The sequence below is a fragment of the Terrapene carolina genome, unplaced genomic scaffold, assembly GCF_002925995.2.
Source record: "Terrapene carolina triunguis isolate 2854851 unplaced genomic scaffold, T_m_triunguis-2.0 Scaffold42, whole genome shotgun sequence".
In the NCBI taxonomy this organism is placed as follows: Eukaryota; Metazoa; Chordata; order Testudines; family Emydidae; genus Terrapene; species Terrapene triunguis.
In genome coordinates this window covers 39,835,474-39,860,189 of record NW_020664393.1, presented here as the reverse complement: position 1 = coordinate 39,860,189, position 24,716 = coordinate 39,835,474, and the positions used below count along the sequence as shown (strand labels likewise).

At 44.4% G+C, this 24,716-nt stretch overlaps 1 protein-coding gene across 1 annotated transcript; it reads left to right on the top strand.

Annotated features, from left to right (window-relative positions):
- Positions 1-2,804: 2,804 nt before the first annotated feature.
- Positions 2,805-20,365, top strand: BAG2 (BCL2 associated athanogene 2). Its single transcript, XM_024216502.3, has 3 exons — positions 2,805-2,972; positions 16,544-16,653; positions 19,311-20,365. The coding sequence occupies exons 1-3, from the start codon at positions 2,836-2,838 to the stop codon at positions 19,709-19,711; spliced, it is 648 nt and encodes a 215-aa protein (XP_024072270.2). The 5' UTR covers positions 2,805-2,835; the 3' UTR covers positions 19,712-20,365.
- The last annotated feature ends 4,351 nt before the right edge of the window (positions 20,366-24,716 follow it).

Here is a 24,716-nt window from a genome sequence, read left to right as displayed (position 1 = left end):
GATCACGTTCCTCGATCTGCTGGCAATGCCCCTACTTATACAGCCCAAAATGCCATTAGCCTTCTTGGCAACAAGAGCACACTGTTGACTCATATCCAGCTTCTCGTCCACTGTGATCCCTAGGTCCTTTTCTGCAGAAAACTTGGACTGGCCACCTCTGGGCCTCGGGAGGGACCTAATAGGACCTGAAGTGCTTAGTGCAGAGAACATTTTGTAGGGTAAGCAGCAAGAGGACCGTGCATTAAGATGTGTCAGAGTCAGGACTAACGCTAACTGGACAAAGAGGTACCTGCAATGGCAGAAAGAGCTTCATCTGAGCAGACAGACATATACTGCCCTCACCTTAGTAATAATCACCAGACACCTTGCTTCCCACCCCTTCCTGGGGCAGTAACTGCAGAGGATAGTGAGCTCTATGTTTCTGCTGCAGACAGGGCTCAAAGTGGAAACTGCTGCTTTCACAGGGGGTAAAATGTGTTGTCCCTTTTGGGGGCTGGAGGGATCCTCCAGGACTAGGGAATGTGGGACAGTCTTCGCGCTGTGCACCAGTGCAGTGAGTCTGGCTCCTCACACTCCCACACTCCACACACACCAGCAGAGGGACCAGTCTGTCCCAGTGCTTAATTTGTGCCAGGGCTTACCAGGGCTGAGCCCCGGCATCTCTAGGCTTGGCAATTCATAGTCACAGAACCTCTGGCTGTTATCCTTGTTGTGTGAGTCAAGGGCAACAGAATTGTACTTAGCATACCCTGATTGAGAGACTCACCCTCAACTAAATGGCACTTGCTAGGCAGGGGACATGGGTTCCAAAAGCTAGGGGGAGAGATGCCTGCATCAGGGTTTCAGGCACCATTTGGTTTTTCCTCTCTCCACTGCATAATAAAAGAGCTAATTTAGATTCAATTGAGAGTTTTATTACACACTGCAGAGCTGAAATATCTGATATCTAGGTCTAAGCATTAGACGTGCTTTGGGATAGTGTCTCTAATACAAGAGACTGCCTAATGTGCACTGCAACAGCAGTGAGACTCCTCCATTAACAACTGAAATCACTGAGAGCTGCGTTAGGTGGTGGGACCTGAAGACATTCTGGTGGATCGGCAATTGGCTGGTGGAGAAGACTGGAGCAGAGCCCAACAGAGAGCGTGGCAATCGGCCTTTGGCCAGCCGGGTGGCTGGTGAAGAGGCATGGAGTGTCAATCGGGCAGCTGGCAAAGAGGAGTGGCGAGCAAGTGCCCGGGTAGCGGAGTGAATAAAGTGCCTTGGTACACCCCTCCAGGTGGGAGGTCAACTCTGCAGATGCACCGCTGAAGTTTGGGTCTGCACTGACGAAGGACAATAACTGTGAGTGGGGTGCAGAGAAGGGACGGGCATGTTAAAGAGAATTTTGGTTGCTGGACTTAAGAATACTGTCCAACTTCCTTGGGGGTTGGGCTTTTGTTCATGGTTTCTGTTTATGAACCCTGTTTGCGGTGTTTTCCCAAATTAATGCTAAGTTACTTCCCTCCTTTTATACAGTTTTTTTTTAATACACTCAGACTCTGTGCTTGTGAGAGGGGAAGTATTGCCTCTTAGGGTATGTCTATACTACCTGCCGGATCGGTGGGCAGCAATTGATCCAGCAGGGGTCAATTTATCGCATCCAGTCTAGACGCAATAAATCAACCCCTGAGCACTCTCCCGTCGACTCCTGTACTCCACCGCCACGGGAGGTGCAGGCAGAGTTGACAGGGGAGCAGCAGCAGTCGACTCACCGCATTGAAGACACCACGGTGAGTAGGTCTAAGTACATTGACTTCAGCTACATTATTCACGTAGCTGAAGTTGCGTAACTTAGATCGATTTCCTGCCCTCCCAGTGTAGACCAGGCCCTAGAGGTGCCCAGGAGGTGGTGTGTTATTGTCTCAAGTCAGTGGGTGGGAGCTCGAGCCACTTTTGTGTTGTATTGTTGGAAAGGAACCCCTAGACACTGAATCCAGCCCCTGTTACTACCCTCTCTGACTGACAGAAGGGTTACAAATTTGAAAACAATTGCTTGAGCCCCAGCACCTCTTTCATTGTAAATTAAGCACTGGTCTGCCCCCCCCCCCCTCTGCTGCAGTAGCAGCAGCAAGGCGAAGCTATATCTGCCTTCCTCATAGTGCATTGCTGGGTTAGAACTCATCCCCTGGAGTGAGTCTCTGCCTGGTCCCAAGAGCAGGCAGTGGGATTATCCTCTGTCCCCCAGGGGGTAGAGTTATTCCAGGGGGACAATGGATGAATCCCCCTAGCAGGGTACCTGCCCTGTGCTTCTACAGGAGGCCGCGTGGCGAGTCTGTCACTTTCCCCAGCAGAATGAGTCCTGCCCCATGGCTGGGGAGTGGTGCTATGTGCCATGCCCCTGCCTGGCCTAGGGTGACCAGATATCAAGTGTGAAAAATCGGGATGGGGGTGTAATAGGAGCCCATGTTAAAAAAAAAAAAAAGCCCAAATATCAGGACTGTCCCTATAAAATCGGGACATCTGGTCACCCTAGCCTGGCCCCACAGGGTGTGGATGCGGTGGAGGGGTGACTCTGAGTCTGTGTCTCCCATCCCCCTGGCAGGGAGCAGTCAGGCAACCCCCATGAGGTGACTGGCTAGCTGCTCACATCACTGGGCTGTGAGGGGCGAGTCTCTGCCACATCTCCCCGTGGTGGGGGCGGAGTCCGCCCATCCCTGTGAGGGGTTGCCCCAGTGGGGCAGGCGGCGGCCGGTTTCCTCCTTTGGCGCTGCGCGGGGTCTGCTCTGGGGGGAGCGGGAGGCGGAGTCGCAGCCGCCGCAGCCGCAGCCCCGGCTCCTCAGGCCCGGGAGCGCCATGGCCCAGGCCAGGATCAGCGCTAAGGCCAGCGAGGGACAGCCGGCGGGGCAGCTCCGCGGGCGCTTCTTCCGCTCCACCTCCATGGCCGACTGCTCCAGCCGCCTGCTGCAGAACCTGGACCAGCTGGAGCTCAGGTACGGCGCGGCTGCGCTCGGGGGTCTGGCAGTGCAGAGGGGGTTGGGGGCGCCTGCTAGTGGTGCGGCAGGGTATGTGGGGGGAGGCGTCCTAGTGCGGCAGAGTATTTGGGGGGAGGCGTCCTAGTGCGGCAGGGTATGGGGGGGGGGGCGTCCTGGTAGTGCGGCAGGGTATTTGGGAGGGGAGGGGGGAAAGGCGTCCTGCTAGTGCGCAGGGCATTTTTGGAGGGGTCTTGGTAATGCGGCAGTAGGGACTGTTGAAGTGTGTTTCTGCAATTGAAGAACCTTGCTAGACATGTGCTCAGCCAACGGGGTGTGTGTGTGTGTGTGTGTGTGTGTGTGTACTGGAAGCCTTAGTAGGTTGATGCTGTTGCTGATTTCTCCTCTCCCATCTGTGCGTCTATTCCTGCCACCGGACTTGAATGAAAAAGAAGTTTGCTGCTGTTGGGCTTTAAACAGGCTGTGAGTGAAGAGCACAGCTGCTTCCACTGAAGTGCTGGGAGGGGCTGGGGAGGGGGAGGTCTGGGGGAAAGACCTATATATAGTTTCCAAGTCATAGGGGTAGGAAGACACAGTTGTCATTATAGAGACCCTGTGTTCACACTTCTTACTGAACACAGCGTATTTGAATTTTGAAGGGTTAGGCAGCAGGGGAGCTGTTTGCTTTATAAGGGGAGCTCCATTTTCCTTAGAGAATCATGTTGTTTCACAGAAGATACAATAATTCAGTGGAGCCAGGGTGCCATTTCAGGTTTAAGTAGGAGGGGGCAAGTTTAACTGATTGCAGGGGCTAGTTAGGCACCAGAAAACTCTAGGATTGTGGTGGGGTTTTTTTTTTCTTTAGATAATTTAGAAATTAGCTGTCAGGAGCACAGTATCTAATTCCTATGTAAAGAAAAAATATACAAACACTAGTTAAAGCCATATTTTAAATTTATATGTACAGCAAGATATTCCCAATCCTGGAGGTATCAGTTTTGGAACCTTAACAAAGATATCAGAAACATAAGTTTGATACTTTGTATACTATCTTTAGTGTAGAGAAATAAAAATAAGTAGCATCTGCTTAAAATCTGTGTACTTTCTCTAACAGACACACTCTGTGTTGCTGCCATTATCTACTCTATTTTAGTCAATTGTTGTTCACTCCACTAAAAACATATTTACTTTAACATATGTGATTAAATTTTTTTCTCTTTATTTTGGCATTCATAGGCACTGACTCCGTGGGTGCTCCAGCGTGCAGGAGGCTGTGGGGGAGGAGCGAGGACGCAGCACGCTCGGGGGAGGTGGCAGAATGGGGCGGGAAGAGGCGGAGCAGGGGTGGGAAGAGGCAGGGCGGGTTATGGTTTTAAGGGAAGGGGTGGAGTGGGGGCGGGGCCTGAGGCAGAGCCGGGGGTCGAGCATCCCCCTGGCACAGTGGAAAGTCGGCGCCTGTGTATATGTTTACCAGTCACAATCATGTATGTGACCCACTAACATTTGGCTCTATCATTACTCTTAGGATCAGACTTGGAACTGCATTTATTTTCATATGAACTTTGTTATTTTAATGGATATAACTAAAATACAATTTGAAAATAAGTGACCATCTGCACAGTGTCTAAAGTTATATGTTTAGCTAATTGTTTTTAAACTGGCAAAGCTAAGGTGAGTACAAGCTAAATTTACGTTCTAGAAGGATACTATTATTTGATTGCACCATTTTAAACAAAGAACGACAAAGCACAATATGGTAATAAAAGTAATAAAGCTAATTACTGCGCCAAGACAAGTTAGGTATTTTAGAACTCACTGTTCAAATAATTAAATTTAAGCATAAGAGAGAAATAAAATTATAAAATTCACAGGCCAGTCAAAAAACTAAAATAACAGTACTGCAATCCTTAATGAACGTTGAAAGAATAATATTACAGAGATTATATGTGCATTTCAACAGGAAGTACCAAGAAGTAACATCAACAACAATAATACAAGAATGTGTGAAGGGGAACGTATATGTGAGTGCACTGTCGCTTTAAGTCAAACACTTAGGAGCCTGAAGGCTTGTTCAGTTCATCCCCAGCTCAGTGGAGACTGGGTACATGGGTGGGAAGAGGGGGACACCCTGACACCAGCCCCTGCCCACTTCTGTGCAGAAGATCAGGAGGCAGCTCCCAGTCCTGAGTAGTTTGGCCAGTGGCGGCTCCATTGAATCCCAATCTTTTCAGTCTCTCTTCAAATGAGTTTTTCCACATCCCTAAATCCCCTCTAATTCTGCAGTATTCTTTTTTGAGGTGGGGTGATCAGAACAGCACACAGTATTCTAAATGAGGGTGTACCATTGATTTATATGATGACATTATAATATATTTTCCCTGTTGTTCTTCATCCCATTTTTTATGCATATAACAGGTTGTTAGCTTTTTTGACTACAGCTGCACATTGAGCAGAGGTTTTCGTTTAGCTGTCCACAATGATTACCAGGTCCTTTTCCTTAGTTAATCCAGTTAAAAGAGAACTCTACAAGGGTAGGCATAGTTCATGGTTTTTGCCTCCAATGTGCATTACTTCACAGTTTGTTTTAGTTGTAGTAATTTTAGGTGGTGGTGTAACTACAGGAGTGAAAAGTGTCAGACAGAAATAGTTTTCAACTGATTTCTTTCCTTGGCCTTCCCCATCTCCAAAGACAGTACCCTGCTGTGATATCCGTTTCCTCATCTTCCCTCCCCCCTTCAAGAAAATCTATTCCACAAATGAAACTGTTCACTACTTCATCTTTCCTTACAATGTAGGGATTCTCCCGCCTCCCACCAATCTGTCAGACTAGCAGGGTTTCTGCATACAAGAGTAGTCAGTGGATTAAACAAAAAAAAGTCACTGCCTTAAAGAATGAAGTGCTGCTTCTAGACAGCAACACCAGCAATCTTCCTTTGAGTGAGTGTTAGTGTGGCAGGGGAGTGTAATTTAATATACATCATACCGCAGCGAGCGAAATAAAACTTCTATTTGTTGGATTATTCTTAGTAATATAAATGGCGAAATGCAGTTGAATACAGTACTAACCTACCATTCTCACTGAAGTGATGGCATTGGGGACACAGAACTATAAAACTATTAGCTTAATCATATAATTCTTAACCCCTAACTAGTTTTCCCACATTTATTCCAACCCCAGTTCTGAGGGTATGCTTCTAAAGTAAAAGCTAGTAAATCTGAGATAAAGGGGAGAGGATATGTTGGAATTGGGCTCCATTGGTAGAAGTCATTTAGATGTGCTAGCTTGGCCTTCAAGGAATTGTTCCACCCAGAAAATTGGATATTTGTTATTTCTACAGACCTGGAGCTTTTCCATTGCCATGACTTCCTTTTCCTCCAAAAAAGCTCATCTGCATCTATATATAGGTCATGGTATTCTGGTGGCCATAACTAAGTGAATTCAGAGCTCTCTAAATACTTGTATTGCATATATTTTTAATATAAAGTCAGACTCACATTCCCTACAGTACTCTATTGCTTCCCTTAAAGTGTGTCTCTGTCCTGCTGAAACTACAGGGGAACTTTTTTTCTTAAATAGGTGTTTATTAAGTAGGGTACCTGAGAACAGAAACACAGAGATGCTAAATAGTTCATCATATTAAATTGCAAAAGCTTCACTTTGTGTTGCTGCATTGTGTTTATCACGGTTTCAAAAGAGGCTGCACAGTGAAACACACAAAACCTACCAACAATTACTAACCAATTTAAAAGTTTACATATAACTTTGCTGCATAACCTTTATATATGAGCAATTCGAATAAGTCAAAATGCTTTAAAATACAGATGGGTGTTACAACTCCAGTAAAAAAGCAAGTGTCAAATTACTCATCTGGAAACAAAAGTGCTGACTGGCCTGTCTGTTCCATGGGGGAATGTTGTGGTCAGATAAGTGGCATGTACTAGAGATGGGGTGGGCAAACTATGGGCTGGGGGCCGCATCTGGCCCTTCAGACATTTAATCTGGCCCTCAGGCTCCCGCCAGGGAGCGGGGTCGCGGGCTTGCTGGCTTGCCCTGCTCTGCGTGTGCTGTGGCTCCCGGAAGCAGTGGCATGTCCCCCCTCCAGCCGCGCCTCCACATAGGAGCCAGAGGGGGGACATGCCACTGCTTCCAGGAGCTGCTTGAGGTAAACGCTGCCCAGATCCTTCACCCTTGACCCCCTCCTGTGCCCCAACTCCCTGACCCAGCCCTGATCCCCTTCCCGCTCTCCAAACCCCTCAGTCCCAGCCCAGAGCACTCTCCTGCACTCTCAACCCTCATGCTCAGCCCCATCTCAGAGCCCGCATCCCCAGCCAGAACCCCCACCCCAACCCCCTGCCCCAGACCGGAGCCCCCTCCTGCACCCTGAACTCCTCATTTCTGGCCCCACCTCACAGCCCACACCCCCAGCCGTAGCCCTCACCCCCTTCCGCACCCCAGTCCCCAATTTTGTGAGCATTCATGGCCTGCCATACAATTTCCATACCCAGATGTGGCCCTTGGGCCAAAAAGTTTGGCCACCCCTGTACTAGAGGAAGACACGGCACTTGCTTTCAATCACTTGTAGGCCAAGTAAAAAGCAGAAATAAGGAGAACTGGGTTTTTTATGTAGTGTTCTTAATTGATATTCTAAACAATGAATAAATTGGAAGTCAGAGTGCAAGATACAGAAAGAAAAACATTATATCACCGTTGTAGCTAAGAGAATTTTTCTTGAAGTTATTAATCAAGATCAAAGCCCAAACACATATGTACCTGTTTGACATTACACATGTGGGACTATTCACGTGCATAAATTTTTAACAAGTGCATAAGTATTTGCAGGCTCGGGGGCCCAAGTTACCTTTCTGAAAATACTAGCAGGATATGGGGGAACAATGGGTGAAATTCAGAATAAAATCCATGACTCCTCAAACAAGAGAATACAAAATGAAACACTTGACATCAGATGGTAGTGAAGTGAGGTGTTTTGACTCAGCCCTCTGAAAAACTAACTGGTATATAATATATGGAGATATACCTATCTCATAGAGCTGGAAGGGACCTCAAAAGGTCATGGAGTCCAGCCCCCTGCCTTCACTAGCAGGACCAAGTACTGATTTTTGCTCCAGCTCCCTACGTGGCCCCCTCAAGGATTGAGCTCACAACCCTGGGTTTAGCAGGCCAATGTGCAAACCACTGAGCTATCCCTCCCCCCAAACTAGTGCTCTAGGTGAGGTTTGAACTCACAACCTCAGCATCACTCCACACAGCACTGCTTTATAAGTACTGTGCACTAACCCATTGCACCACTGGAGCCCATGAATTATTATTATTATTGTTTTGTGAGCTTTCTCTTTTCCTTGTCCTCTCTCATTCTTCCCAATACTTGGCTCTTGAATCCCTGAGCCACTAAATCTATAGGTATTATTGCAATCTAAATAATTTACTTATATTTTAATTTACATTCTGTAGTGTTGTGAAAAACTGATATTTGAATAAGTGATATTTGAATAAGTGATAAATGATCATGGAATATACAAGTAAGTGGAATAATATGATTGTGTGTGTGTATATATATATACACACATAAAATATTTTGTATACTACTGATCTTTATATTATTATGCTTTGTATAATGGCATTACTGTATAATACTGTGTTTAATAATTTATATATGTAAAAAGAGTGGGTTCAAGTTAATATTTTTATAGATTTACAGTCTGGTTAGATTCCTGCTCTGTAGTGCAAGACTTTATAGTATCTCTAATGAGCTGATGATTAGAAAAGAAGTCTTGAGAGCTCTATGCAGCCTTTTTATTGTGACTGAGATGTCCTTCACTGGAGGATCAGGAACCAATGAATAGCAAAGGTCTGCTCGGGTCTAATGTTAAATCCTGGACCAAACCTAACTAGACCACAGCCAATCCGACCTGATCCCAAGACTGTCAAGTTATTTTCATACCCGGCCTGAGAAAATAATGAAAAAAGAAGGACTCACTGGCTTAAAATTGCAAATAATAGCATTGGGGCGACAGAACTTGGGGGGTGGTGGTGAGGGGGCTAGTTCCCCTCAATTGAAATATTGTGGGGGTTGAACTGTGTTTCTGCCCCCATGCATCACGTCCATGGGGGCAGAGGCAAGAACGGGACCGGGGGGACTGGAGCCATGCCCAGGATCAGACCAGGGAGTAGGAACTGGGGTAAGTGGGGCCATGATACCAGTGCCTGTTGTGGGGAGTTGGTCCCGGGCCGGGTAGCCCTTTTCTCTCCCCAGCTGCAAAGAGTCCTCTGAGCTGTCAGGTGATGGTGATAGGCCTGGACAATGGGCACTCAGTGGCGGGTCAGCGCAGAGGGAGCTGGGGAGGCTACAGCCAGGCCCGGGCAGGAGAGCAGGGACAGCCAGGACTGGGCAGGAGAGCAGGGCCACCCAGACAGAGTTGTCCCCCTGAGGAACTGGGCACAAGTAGTGGGGAGGTAGGGACTGGAAGGGCTCTGCCAGGCACGCGTCACTTCTGCTCCTGGGCCTTCCTGAGCTCTCCCACTGTCCTTTATATCTCCCAGCTTCCCTCCTCCCTCCCCTCCTCCCCCAACTACCCCTTAAATCTCTCTGCTCCTCTCTGCTGGCAGCTGGAGCCTCCCACTGCCCCTCCTCCCCCATGTGCACCTTAGCCCACACATTCAAAGTTAGCTTTCACTGCCTGTGAATAGCATAGTTGGCACACTCAGTGATAAGCGACTACTCAGAATGTATGCTAGTCAGATTACACCTGACCAGACCCAAACCCAACACTTGTAGTTGGGTGCCATTGGGTTTTGGTTGAGTGGCAAAGGTCTAATCAGAACCCTTTCAAACATTTTAAAGCTTAATATTTTCACTCTTATTACTGTAACAAATATTCAATTTGATTAAAAATGTATTTACTTAGTTGAGCTCTTCTGGGTGGGTTTGCAAATCAGCATTAATGTGTTGTTACAGTACTTAATTTATGTCAAGGGAATTGTTTTATTAACACAACAATTCTTTTTATGGTTGATTTACGTTAAATGCTACAAAGGAAAGGCAAATTAGAATTGTAAGATTATGAAAATATGAAAGAAAAGAAATCTAATACCTTGTCCATATTAAAAAAAAAAGTTAATTTTCACTACCATACTTCTTTTGGGGACCAATTCATGCGGCTTTTGCATCAATGGAATTGTGGGAAAAGATAAGGTAGTCTCCCATGATCCCTGACAGTGATTATATTGCACTACAGGAAGAATCTACTCCTCAGCCTAAATAAATAAGTAAATAAATAAAAGTATTAGATTAGTAGATATCATGTATTTTTTTGAATGTGTGATATTCCAGATGTACGCAGCTAAGTATGCTAGAAAGATTGCTTTCGTATTGGCCCTGGTTACATGTAAGATTGAGGACCCTCCCACTTGCAAGCAGTCATTTTCTCCATCCTTCTGTCTCCCTTTTTGAACCTCTTTCCCAGACACATTCGCGCCCTTCTCTTCCAAGTTGAGTATGAAAGTCGGTGCACTTGTTACATAAATTGAGATGCTGCTATTTCCACTGCATTGAAGAAATTAGCTGTTCCTTGTGTTCGAATGAATTTTCACAGGTTTTGATGTCCCGTCCTTTCACTAATGCAGGATGGGAATTTCATCATAAAAAGTACAGGGAGCCAAGTGAATTTTTAATCCATTTAATATGTTCTATGTTAGTTTTATGTTTGCAGTGTTGTTGTAGCAGTTTTGGTCCCAGGATATTTGAGAGACAAGATGGGTGAGGTAATATCTTCTTCAGGTCAGAAAAGTTCTGTGTAGCTCAAAAGCTTGTTTCTTTCATCAACAGAAGTTGGTCCAATTGAAGATATTATCTCACCCACCTTGTGTCTCATATTAATTTTATATTGTTTTAGTTCTTTTTTAATCAAAATGTTGTGTGGAACCAAATCAAGTGCCTTAAAGAACTCTAAGTATATTATGTCAACACTATTACCTGTATCAACCAAACTTGTAATCTCATAAAAAAAACTAGTGTTAGTTTGACAGGATCTATTTTCCATAAGCCCATGTTGATTTGCATTAATTACATTACCCTCCTTTAATTCTTTATTAATCAAGTCCCATATAGTCTTTCTTAAACAATTCCCGTATCAACAGTTCCATTATCTTGTCCAGAATCGATGTAAGACTGACAGGCCTGTACTTAATTGTGCCATTCCAGATTAATAGCTCTGGAGACTGAAGTCCTCCGTTTATCTAAAGAATAAATGCATGACCAGCAACAGCAGTGTACCATGTTGAATATCACAACATGTCTCAGTCCTGACCCCAAGAGGTCACCTCTCGGGTGAGAGGGCCATGAATTACTCTGCAGGACCATGCATTCCTTGCACTTTGCAGATAATGCAACAACAACAACAAAAAATCTCGCTGACAAGTGCCACTTTGTGGCGATGCAACATACTGTAGTAGACACAAATGTCTAGAGTAGCCACCAAACAGCAATTATTGCAAATAAAATAATTCTTAATTCTGATTATCAGATTTTACATAAGATATTAACACTTATCAAGGCATTACTTTTTAAAGGGCATTTTTATCAACTGCATATTACGAGATATTTATATTTATCCTGTTGCTCCACAAAATCTTGCTAAACTAAGCTGTCAGCTTCTAATCACATAACAATCACTCAGTATTTTAAGGAAGTGGTATTTTAGAAATCCTCTTTAGAATTATACTGATTCAAGCTGCATCTCTGTAATGCAGTTCACTGTTTTTCAATGTCAGATGGTAGGACCTGATCCAAAACCCACTGACATAATTGAAAAGGATCCCATTGACTTTGATCGAATTGGATCAGGCCCTTATTGAGTGTGTTGAATCAATGTATGCGTGCAATTGAATTACTATAAAAATAATCTGTTAAAAACTCCAAATTTCTTAATTTTAGTTTCAAGTTTCCAAGGGGAACAACAGTGAAGGGATACTTTTTTTAAAAAATTCTGAAAAATACTTTAACCAATGTTTTTTAAAAAAAGGCATAGTTGAGTTATTTAATATAATCATTAAAACAGCCTCGCAAAAGTGCCATAATAATGTAACCAACTCAGATACAAAATCAATTCACCTGCTTTATTACTATCTTTATTATTATAATGAAAATGAGTCACTTTACAATACTTTCCTCATCCCCCCAAAAATCCACGCCTTTGTCAAGAATTTGTATTAAATTATTTTCCCCTCACTAGTTACAATAAGTATGTCTTAAACGTAAGCTTTCACTTACAATTATTAAGCTTGTATCTAAATATTTCTGCATTTTCATCATAGCAGGATTATTTTATTATTGTTCCTCTTAAGAGTGAAAAAAAATCTAAATGAACTTCGCTTATTCCTTTATCTAAGCTTCCTTTTTTCCACCCACCTTTTGCTATCAACTCATTTTCTGGCTGAAATCTTTTGGGGCAGTGATGTTAGATGCATGTTTATCTCAGAGCCTACCATAAATGCCTTCATCTTTGAATTCGCTGTCCAGGAGACTTAAAAAAATAAATTGTTTGTTTAATACCATTACCAGTTTCCACACTGTATTGGATACAAATAGACAATCCCTGCCCTGAAGAGCTTACAGTTCTCCCAGTGTATACTCACATAGGGGTGCTGGAACAATTTGTATAGGGGAGGTGCTGAGTGCCTTTGAGCAAAACTGTAAACCCTGTATATGATGAAACCCCCTTCAAGCCAGACGGTGCAGCAGCACCCCTAGTTCCAGCACCTATGTTCTCCCATCCAGATCGAATTAATCATCTGCACAGTGGTCCTGGGAATAATGTTGAAAAATTGCTTTTTTTGAGTAAGCTTCTTTTGATAGACAGTATCATAGTCCTGCCTCCCTCCCCCAAACACACACACAACCTAGCTTTAATTTAGAAAGATGTAAAAAGAGTGATTCGTAGATCATCTTCTAGTACTATGACAGGTTTATCAAGACAAATATACTTAGATGTCTTGTGTGTTAGAAAAGTTGTACTGTTTTAACTAAACTTAAATTTAAAATTGATTAAATGCAGATCAAACCCTTTTTGAGCAAAGGTTAAACCAATTTAAATGTATCTGCATTAGGGGGTTGTACTGATTTAACTCAATTTTAAATCACTTGAGTTAAACCAGTGTAACTTTTTTAACTGCAGACACATATAAATAGTGAATAGTGATCACCATCTTGTGGCTACAATCTGTAATGCTCTAGAGTACAAAGTATTTTGACTGCCTGGTGGATTCCATCAGAAAGAGAGAATGAGCCATGTTCTGACTGTGCTTGGTACCAGGGCCGGCTCCAGGCACCAGCTTAACAAGCAGGTGCTTGGGGCGGCCAAGGGAGAGGGGCGGCACCTGCGGCAATTTGAGGGCGGCAGGTCCCTCACTCCCTTTAGGAGCGAAGGACCTGCCGCTGAACTGCCGCCGCCGCCGATCGCGGCTTTTTTTTTTTTTTCCCAATTGCTGCCGCCGGTCGCGATTGCGATTGCGGATTTTTATTTTGCTTTTTGTTTTGCTTGCGGCAGCAGAAATGCTGGAGCCAGCCCTGCTTGGTACTATAGTTAATGAACACTGGGATAGATGAGAAAAATGTGTCAGTAAAATTACAGCTAAAGGTTGATTTAAAATCAGCAGTAGGACTGGAATGCCACAAATGTATAGCAGTTAAGACAATTTAGTGGTGTACTTTTAGTACAATGCTCTGCAACCTCAGAGATGTAAGGCCAGGGAACATCAGAGATTTAATTTCATAGCTGAAGTTCCTAGACTGGGAGATCTGTAGAAATAGTGTATTTGATCTCTCTTGGAAAGGCATGTATCATGTTGCTATTAAGTAATCCTCCCAGCATCCTCTCCCCAGGCATTGTCTGCCTTTAGTTGGAAGGGTGGGTTGAAATGAAGTTAGGCTCAAGAGTAGTGTGGGGATATACATGGGAGGCCATTTTAATCCCCTCACCCAATAAAAAAAAATCAGAACAAATAAAAACTTAGACGTTGAGGGAAAGAAGACAGAAAAATTGCAGCCACATGTTTGTGCACAATAGACTATGTAAAGGGAATTTGGTCAAGATATTATTGGAACCTGAATGGTTACTCAGTGCCATGAAGCAAAATCTATCTTTCTACTTTGCCACCTGTAGTTGAGATGGAAGAATTAGAAATAGAAAGCAGTTACATAAGGGGGAAAGTAAAAGAACCTGTCCCTATTGTACTTGTGTGGTCATTTATGCAGAGCTATGTGGCACAAGCAATCCTCCCCCTTTGTTGTATTCTATCATAAATTACCCTTGTATTTATTTTCCAGGGGATAGGAAATTTTTTAGGTAAAAATATTAATGGTATTGGCACTCTGGTTGTAACTAATATCCAAGTGAATGTCAGAGAGAATAGATCGCATTTTTTCACCATGTTTAATAAACATTTCAGGATAGGTGGATTCTCTTGGTTTTTACAGAGAGTTTCATAGACACTATGAAACAGACCTCAATTTGGGAATTGTCTAAAGTTTCTGCCTTATCGATTGGAAGAGTCTAGAATTGTCAACAGACTCATGTAATGATCATCATATGACAGGTGGGGGAACTGGGAAAACAGAGTTTGTATCATTTTTGCACAATCCTAGCAGCCAGTTAAATCTCAGCAAACTCTCTGCTCCAGTGGTGGGCAGCCTGCGGGCCGCACACGGCCCGTCAGGGTAATCTGCTGGTAGCCGCCAGACAGTTTGTTTACATTTGTACTGCCGCCCGCAGCTCCCAGTGGCCGCGGTTCGCCGTTCGCGGCCAATGGGATATGCAGGAAGCGGCGTAGGCCACAGGGACATGCTGTCCGCCGCTTCCTGCAGCTCCCATTGGCCGGGAACGGCGAACTGCGGCCACTGGGAGCTGCGGGCGGCTGTGCAAATGTAAACAAACTGTCTGGCGGCCACCAGCGGATTACCCTGATGGGCCGCAGGTTGCCCACTACTGCTCTACACCATGACATTAATATTACTCAGGCGAGTGCAGAAACTGGAGGATTGAGCGGTGAAAAGTTTATCTTTTGGCACTAATCTCCAGTGCTAATGATTTCCCTACTGTGCATTTTCTGTCTATTTGTGGCGTTCCCCAATTAGTTTAATCAATTCCAAACCCCTAACCTTCAGGGCATGGTGAAGGAATGGGAAATTAACTGAAGGATTGAAACCCAGGTTTCCAGTATAGTATTTCCAAATCTGAAGACCAGATCAAGCTCTCTAGTACACAGCAAAAGGGGGAGGGGAGAATAAAGGAGCACAAATAATGGCCAGATATGACTAAACATAGAGCACAGAGAGCAGAGCTTATATGACATGCTCGTCCCCCAAATAGAAGGATGTTACACATTTTGTGTGTAGTATGATGAATGGGACCAGAGAAAGAGGGTCAGGTTTCTGGAGGAACCTAGTTTGCTGCATTACCTGGAGTTTAGGAATGTGCTGTTGCCTAAACTGCTACTGGACAAATACAGGCCTCTATACATTTCCTACAACTGCTTGCCTTCTGCATCACCGACTGCTAAGGAAATAGTGATTGTGGAGGCAGTGTGTAGAGCTGGCGTGCAAACACTCAGTGCAGCATGCTCACCTATTAAAATGTGTTATCCAGAAGGAAATTCCATCTAAAGTTAATACCAAGCTGAACAGCATTAACTTTGGCTCTATAGTTTCTTTCTCCTTTTTGAGAGGGCTGAGGGGTTGGTTGGTGTATTTCTGTAGCTGAGATACCAAGGGCTACATTATTCATGAGAGCGCCATGCTATGATTGACAGTGACTCCACATTGATGCCCTGAGAACTGCGGAGGAACCAAGATGCCACAGGAATCCTTATGTTCCATGCAGCTGCTAACTCCTTATCCCCTTAGTACCCTGGGATTTCTGCACAGGAAATTGCAGAGAGGTCGCTAGCTTTTCTTAGGGTTGCAACTTTGGTTGGATGAATTCCTGGAGATTTCATCACATGACATAATCTTTAACTAAAGATTAATCTTTAATTCCTGGAGACTCCAGGACACTCCTGGAGGGTTGGCAATCCTAGCTTTTCTCTTAGCACATTTTTACATAGAAGGACTTGATGGTCCTTTTATCACGTCTACACTGTGATAAAATACCTGTGGCTTCAACTCTCAGAGCACAGGTTAGCTGACTTGGGGTCAGGCTGCAGGGCTAAAAATTGCAGTGTAGACATTTGGGCTCAGGCTGGAGCCCAGCCTCTGAGACCCTCCCACATCGCAGACCTCAGATCTTCGGCTCCAGCACATGCCTGCGTATCTACACTGCAATTTTACAGCCCAAGCCTGAGTCAACTGACCGAGGCTAGCAGTGGGTGTGCTGTGGGTCTTTTATCACGGTATAGGTGTACCTGATATTGCCCTGAATTGGCAGTCATGTCACTTGTCTGACAACACTGCAGTGTTGCTAAAACTAACTGACAGGGCAGACTGGAAAAAACAAAGAAACACTGAGAGCATGTTATGTGGCTGAAGTGACTTTATTATATATAGATTTTTTTTTCTTCTGCTTGGTTCAACTTTACTCAGGGTTGAAGCCTTGCGTGATGCAGCCTCTGCTATGGAACAAGAAAAAGAAACCCTGCTAGAAATGATCCACAATATACAGAACAGCCAAGATATGAGGCACATCAGTGAAGGTGAGAGTCTGCCTTTTCCTAGATTCTCATTTGAAACTTGTTTTGGAGAAATCAGTGGATACAATCCTAAATTACAGTTAGTGTATGTGTTTTACGTGCAGCTCAGTTGAACTATTTGAAAGTGGTGAGGGAAAAGAATAAATGTAAGTCTGTTTGAGGTAATGTAGTGTTAGTTAGATGGATCCTGTTACCTTAGTAGCCTTTTACACCTGACTATTCAAATTCAGATCCTAGTTCAGTGTAGGGGACTGCTGTAAGCATTATTGCATAAGTGAAAATTACCCTTTTGTCATGCCCAGCCCATCACCTCCTTTTCAACGTCAGAGTCAGCTCACCTGTGATCCTGGTGGGGGAGGACTTTATTTAGACATATGGAAACTGATGGACACAATTGAGTTTCAGCTCTCTCTAAAGGGGAGAATTGGCCTATTAGGCAGTCGTATTTATCCTTTCTCCTCTTACAGAGATTTCTTAGCTGCCTCTTCCTATATGTAATCCTCACAGGTTACCTTGATATTCAGGTGACCATCCATTGGATGAATGGGACCTTGCCCACTATGTTTATTAAAAGTCAAGCAGGGAAGTATTCTATTAATCATTGGTTACAATCTGTACTGTCCCCCAATAGGAGAAAGGGTACTAGCTTCTGTCAAACAAGCAGTTCTTAAGCAGACAGCTAAAGAAACAAGTCTCTTGCCAGTGGTGATCTTGCTGATTTCGCCCTGTTTTTAACCATCCTCTTTTGTGTAATAGTATCAAGAAGGTTGTGACACAGCAAGGCTGATATCATCTGGACATCATCCTTTGGTTTCCTGGTTACTTTAATTTTATTTGTTTTTTGACAGAATATGGCATGGAAACTGTAGTAGATGCCCACTCATACAATGGGTGCGTGTGCCTATTAGTAAAAAACATAAAGTAAAGTAAGATATTTTTGGTGCAAGCAGTATTCCCCATTATAAGTACAGGGAATACCTTCTCAAACTTGAAATATGCTATATACCATTAGAAGAAAATATTTCATCTGCTTCCACTGTAGCCATAAGGAAAAGTCAGGTGTCCAAAGACTTCTGAAAAATCTAAATAGCAGCTGATGAGGTGATGTTATCTAACTAACAGACACTAATTGGGGCAGACTGGCTGGCTCATTAGTGGTACCATTCTTTTTATTGAAAGATTGCAGAGGGTGATGCTGAGTAAGGGCTTGTCTACACTTATAGCACTGCATTGGTGCAGCTATAGTGCTTAGTGAAGATGCTACCTATACCAACGGGAGAGCTTCTCCTGTCCACATGGATATTCCACCTCCCCGAGATGCAGCAGCTATGTCGACGGGAGAAGCCCTCCCGTCGACATAATGCTGTCTACACTAGGAACTTATGTAGGTATAACTACGTCACTCAGGGATGTTGATTTTCCACACTCCTGAGCAACGTAGTTATGCTGACATAAGTTCCTTGTGTAGACCAAGCCTCAGTTATTTATCTGCCCCGATAAATCTCTCATGTAGGGTTCCACAAGGATCTATTATGTTATCCCTGTGAGCAGTGCTCTAAAAATACAGTTCACGCAGTCAGTGGAAGGTCAAATCATAGCCCCTTCCTGGCATTTCATTTTATGCCACGGGGGAGGGGTAGCTCAGTGGTTTGAGCATTGCCCTACTAAACCCAGGGTTGTGAGCTCAATCCTTGAGGGGGCCATTTGGGGATTTAGTGCGGGATTGGTCCCCCTTTAAGTAGGGAGTTGGACTAGGTGACCTCCTGAGATCCCTTTCAACCCTGATATTCTATGATTAACAAACATTAATAAGTTAAGAAACCAATCTACCCCTTCTCTCCATGCTTAGTTGCACTACTGCACAGCATGCAACAACTCCAATAAGGTGCTCTTTATCCAGTTCTATTTTATGTAGCAAAATACTTATTTAATTTTTTTTTGTAGCTCTGCTACAAGTTTATGTAGATGCTGTGACTGTAGTGGCTTAGTTCACATGTTTTCCTATCATGTAGAAAAAGAAGCACTGAAGTGTAATTCAGCTCAGGAAATGACTGTGAAAGTGGTATACTCTTATTCAGATAGACTCTGAACAAAAGCAGTATATTGCGTCATTGCAGTAACGCATAACCTTTTACTGTTTTTTTTACTGCTGTTTGCACTGCAGAGCCAACACAACTAATATTAAGAAGCAGGATTCTATTCCATTTTGTGCATCATCAACAGACTTGTCTAATAAGGTCCAGGCGGTTATATGCATGCAAGCCAGCTGAAAGAATGAGCTTGGCCAGGTGTCAAAGAGGGTCCAATTTAGCATGCAGTACCATTATTATTGGAGATAATGCATGAGATGGAGGAACTGAGCTTGACTCTCAAGGACCAGGCTGCAATAGAAAGGCTCGTAATTAGATTGTACCTGTAAACGGAGTACATTTGGTCTAACATTGAGACACAAATTTAGGACTCCTTCCTTTTTACAGTCACTGTTCAAAATAGAATCACCAATTAAACTTTCTGATCTACTTCAAAAATATTTTTATTGCAAACTAACAGCAGAGATGTGTATATACTACGTACACTAGGGAAATTTGATTGTATGTGTAAAGCTGTTCATACCTAAAAGGGCTAGTTTGTAAATCAGAACATTTTATTTTTAAATTTAGGTGAAAGAGAAGAACTTTGCCTGACTGCCAGTCGTCTGATGGGCCGAACCCTCACTGTTGAGGTTTCTGTAGAAACAATACGAAACCCACAGCAGCAGGAATCCCTTTTGCATGCCACAAGAATGATTGATGAAGTAGTCAATAAACTCCTTGACAATCTGGAAGATTCCAAAAGCCGTTTAATGTCACTTTATGGTGCATGCACATCTGAGGTACCATCTGGACCCATTGATCAGAAATTTCAGTCTGTTGTAATTGGATGCGCTATTGAAGATCAAAAGAAAATCAAAAGGAGACTAGAGACTCTGCTTAGAAATATAGAAAACTCTGAAAAGTCAATCATGTTGTTAGAACATCCAAAATCAACTGTCCAACAGCTTTGCAACAATGAACAGGATTAAAGTAGTGCTAGGTATTTGGGCAGATCAAAGTTAAATCTCCAGAAAGAATGCACGGAATGCAAAGAAAAATGTTACTTTTTAGTACTAAACTAATAATACTTTAGAGTGCTGGGAGCAAATATTAAATAACTACTGATAGCACTGCCTTAGGTATCAGAAAGAACATAAATATTTTCTTTCACAATGAAGGTGTGATCTAAGAATGCTATCAGGTTTGCTCCTCTAGACTTAAACTTTATTGGTAGTGCTGCTGCAAATTGTAATTAATGTACTGCTGCTGCACTCTTAAAGCTAGTCAGAATCTAATTTTTTTCTCTTCTCAAGTTTTTGAAAACTTAAGCTGTTGTCATGTACTAAGATTTCACCTAGCACATTTTTTTCTCTTTGGTGAATACTCTGTATGAAACAGACTTATGGGAAAAAGACAAGTCACGCAATAAACAAGAACAAAAAGTTGATATGCCACACTCCATTTTCAGTAATGAGTAACTTTGTTAGTTACTTGTCACTGTAGCTCAAGATGCTTTACAGAAAACGATAAGAATTGACCCCATTTAACAGACAGTGTGGTAAAATAACTCACACAAGGTCACACAGCAGGCTGGGAATAGAACCCAGGTCTTCTGACTAAGGGCAGGTCTTCACTACCCGCGGATCGGCAGGTAGAGCTCGATCTATCAGGGATCGATTTATCGCGTCTTGTCTAGACACGGATAAATCGATCCCCGAACGCGCTCCCCATTGACTCCGGAACTCCAGCTCGCGAGAGGTGGAAGCAGAGTCGATGGGGGAGTGGCAGCAGTCGACTCACTGCTGTCCTCACAGCCAGGTAAGTTGACCTAAGATACGCCGACTTCAGCTACGCTGTTTGCGTAGCTGAGGTTGCGTATCTTAGGTCGACCCCCCGCCTCCTCTCCCAGTGTAGACCAGGGCTAACAGTTCCATGCTCTGTCCACTGGATGCTGCTGCCTTCTAGCCTGTTTATTAACTAATGCTCAGTTTGGGGCTGCTGTGGGCTAATGATTTCAGAGTAACTTACAAGAGGAGTTACGCAGAACTGCTTTCATGTTTTGCAAATGAAAGATACTTTTTTTCCTGTTAATCCTCTACAAAGCATAACAAAGTGAAACAGCTGGGTCCACAAACATTTTAAAATGGATTATATTCAGTTCTGGTATAAGCAGACGCTGCTCTCATTAAAGTCAATGTAAATTGCTCCTGCTCATGCCAAAGTGGAGGTTAGCCCGTTTTCCCAAAACACAAATATCTTTTTCATGTTCATCACTGGTGTTTGTTATAAAAGCAAAAGCTTTTATAGATCTTCCTATTTGTACACCATGTTTCATAATGTCAAACACTGGGTGAAGTTGATTATTAAATGAAATTTTAATATAACAAGAAAAATCAAATGCTTCAAGGAGTGTTTGTTAAATGCATTCATTCTGAAGTTTGAGTGAAGCAATAGTTCAGTAAGACGCACTAAACCCACTGCTAATGATGGTCTGCAGCACCTAGGTTTGTTCCCAAAACTCCCACTTACAGATAAGTTAACATAATTAATCTGTTTTATGCATGTTTGTAATGCATTCTGTATTAGATTTTTTTTAAAATGTCCATCAGCAAAGACATATGTAACAGGGCTTGTAAAATATTCAATAACATCTCTGTAGCACTGTTTTGAGGTGGTGAATGAAATAAAGAACTACGTTCCATTGTAACCCCACTTATTGGTATAATACACAATTTGTGGTTTTGCTCACAAGGATAGTGACCTTATCACTAATGGTAAGATTTTGTAACGGAAGTCGTGGATTCCGTCACTACCAGAGACCTCTGTGACATTATCCTCTTCAGCTTCAGCCCCGTGCCTGGGGCAGTGGGGCCAAAGCTATCAGAGTCTGGAGGCTGCAGGGGGCCCTGGAGCTCTCAGCTGCTGCAGGCAGCTGGGGTCCCAGAGCTCTCAGCCGCCGGCGGGGGGGCGGGAGCTCTCACTCCCTCGGACTCCTTAGCTCCTAGCCACCATGGGCGGTGGCCCTGCTGCTATCAGCCAGGGCAGGTGGGCAGCAGGGGCCCTTCTGCTGTGAGCTGGGGCTGACCGCGGGAGGCAGCGGAGCCCGCAGCTCTTCGCCACTGCCAGCAATGGAGGCCCTGCTGCTATCAGCTGAGGTAGGAGGCGGGCTCGTTGCTGTTAGCCAGGGTGGGCAGCGGGAACCCCGCTCTTATTTGCCACCTGTGGCACACCCTGCTGCTCTCATCTGCAGCTGCTGCATGGGCCCTGCAGCTCTTAGTTGCTGCGGGTGGAGGGGGCGGGAGCTGCAAGGTCACTGCTAGAGGAGTTGTCAGCCAGCTGCCCAGCAGGTGGGAGTTGTCTGCTCTCTTGGGGGTGGGGGACTAAGGCTGGCAGGCCCATGGCGTCGGGGCTTAGGGAGGGAGCGCCCCCTGCACCTCCTGACTCACCGTCCAGCCTGTGGGTCAGACTTTCCTGCCTAGCGGTGGCTCTGCCCCCAGAGAGGTCACAGGCACCTTCTCTCAGGGTCGACTCCTTAGTTTCTCTTTGGCCCAGGGAGTCTAACCAGGGCCCTGAGCAATGTGGAATTTCACAAAAAAGAGTCACGCATTTCCTACAAGAAGGGGTTACAGCAATTTATTTGAAGTAAGACAAAGAGAACAGCAGCAAACAAAAAAATGAGCAAAGTGGCAACATTCCATGGAAGTGGAGGAAAGATGTTTGTACCTCATGCAATGTACCTGTTGATTTTACAAGAAAGGCTAGTTGTGATAAGCATCTTGGAAGTGCAAATTGTAAACACAAACAAGAGGCAATGGATGAAGATAGAAATTTTAAAAAGCAGAAAACAGTTACACAGCTCTGTAATACCAAGACCAAGGAGCAGCTTTACAAGAGAAATGAAGTTTTCAAATTAACAGAAGCCTTGTCTGCTGCAAATACACCCCTGCGTATGATGGGACAATCCAAAGCCGATAGAGTTTTTAGAGAGCAGGGTAGGTGTTATACCAAGTGCAGATCAACTTAGAAAGTTTTACCTGCCCAAAGTGTTTGGACTGTCACATTGAAGAATTAAAGAAAAAGTTGCAGTCCTGTGAAGGAATTAGCATTGTGACAGATGAAACTACTGATGCTGAAGACAGGTATGTACTTAACATTCTTGCTGTCCCTATCCCAACAAGCAGTGAAAATGCAGGGACTTCAGATGCAGGTAAACACAAGCTGGATGTTTTCTTTTACATGGTGAAGTTCTGGAAGCAGTCGATTTTAAAACAGTCAGCTGCGCAATATGGGGGACTGTTGAAAAATTCAAAATACCATTTGATTGCATCTCTGCGTTTGTGACCAACAATGCCATGCACATGGGGACAGCTTGGGATTGAGGTTTGAAACCTTTGTTTTATAAATGCTGTACACCTTACATGCATGGCACATTTGCTTAACCTTGCAGGTGATCTGTGGAGGAAGATACTTTTGAAAGTAAATGAATTTATGCCTGTAAAACGTGCTTTCACTGCCTATCCTGGCAGAAAAGCCTGGTTCCCGTATGTTTCTAACAGAAAGAGGGAAAAATCCTTCCATCCCACCAACCTCAGTATAATCAGATGGAACAGCTGGTTCAATGCAGCTCTTTATTACATTGAACACAGAGAGGATTACATTTCATTTTTTGACTGAGGAGAATGGTCATAGCAGTAGTTCGTGTTCAAGAGATTGTGGATCTTTGCCAGTCTGCAGCAGTTACTGAAGAACTTCAGGCTCTAAAAGAGTTTGTACCCCGAACCATGAATACACGTGACATGTGTGATCTTGCATTGTGGGCGGAGAGTTGCTCTGAAAATTGACAACACCCAACAGCAAAAACAGCACTCTTGGAAAGATTAAAAAAAAAAGTCATACATGGACACTGACTTAACCTCCCACTTTCACCAACCTGCTGCCGCTTTCTTCAGTGCAGACCATGTATTTGGCCGAATCAAGCAAAACACCTTGACATTTGTGGGACCACAGTATTTGAAAATATACCATTGTTTGATGACAACATTCCAGCACAGAGAGAATATCTGGCTTATTGTGGTGCAGTCCAAGAATTGAGGAACGAGGACGTTTTTCAGTTCTGGAGAAGCATGATGGCTAGGTTCCAGTTCTGCCTTAGTTGCCCTGTGATGCTTAGCAGTACCAGTCAACAGCTAGACCGGGGTGGGCAAACTTTTTGGTCTGAGGGCCACACTCAGTTTCGGAAATTGTATGGAGGGCCGGTTAGGGGTGGCCCGGCCCCACCCCCATCCAACCCCCCCGCTCCTTGCCCCCCGACGGCCCCCCCCCCCCCGGCTTCCTGTCCCATCCAACCCCCCCTCCTTCCTGACTGCCCCCCCGGGATCCCTGCCCCCATTCAAACCCCTCTTCCCCGCCCTCTGACTGCCCCGACCCCTATCCACACCCCTGCCCCCTGGCCACCACCCCGAATTCCCCTGCCCTCTATCCAACCCCCCCTGCTCCCTGCCCCCTTACCGCGCTGCCTGGAGCACCGGTGGCTGGCAGTGCTACAGCCGTGCTGCCCGGCTGGCACCAGCCACGCCACCATGCAGCACAGAGCACCTGGTCAGGCCTGGCTCTGCAGCTGCACTGCCCCAGGAGCTCACAGCCCTGCCGCTCAGAGCATTGCGCCGGCGGCGCAGTGAGCTGAGGCTACGGGGAAGGGGGGAACAGTGGGCAGAGGGGCCGGGGCCTACCCTCCCAGGCCAGGAGCTCAGGGGGCCAGGCAGGAGGATCCCACGGGCCATAGTTTGTCCACCTCTGGCATAGACCCCCGAACGCTCCTTCTCATCTTATAAAAATGTGCCTGGGGACAACAGAAGATGCATTTAAAAAAAAACCTGTCTATGTATAACTTCTTATACCAAAATTGCAACAGTTTGCAAAAAGGTCTTTACTAAAAATAATCATTTATTTTTGTTCTATAGTTTTGTTATTTTTGTTTGAAAAATGATTGCACAA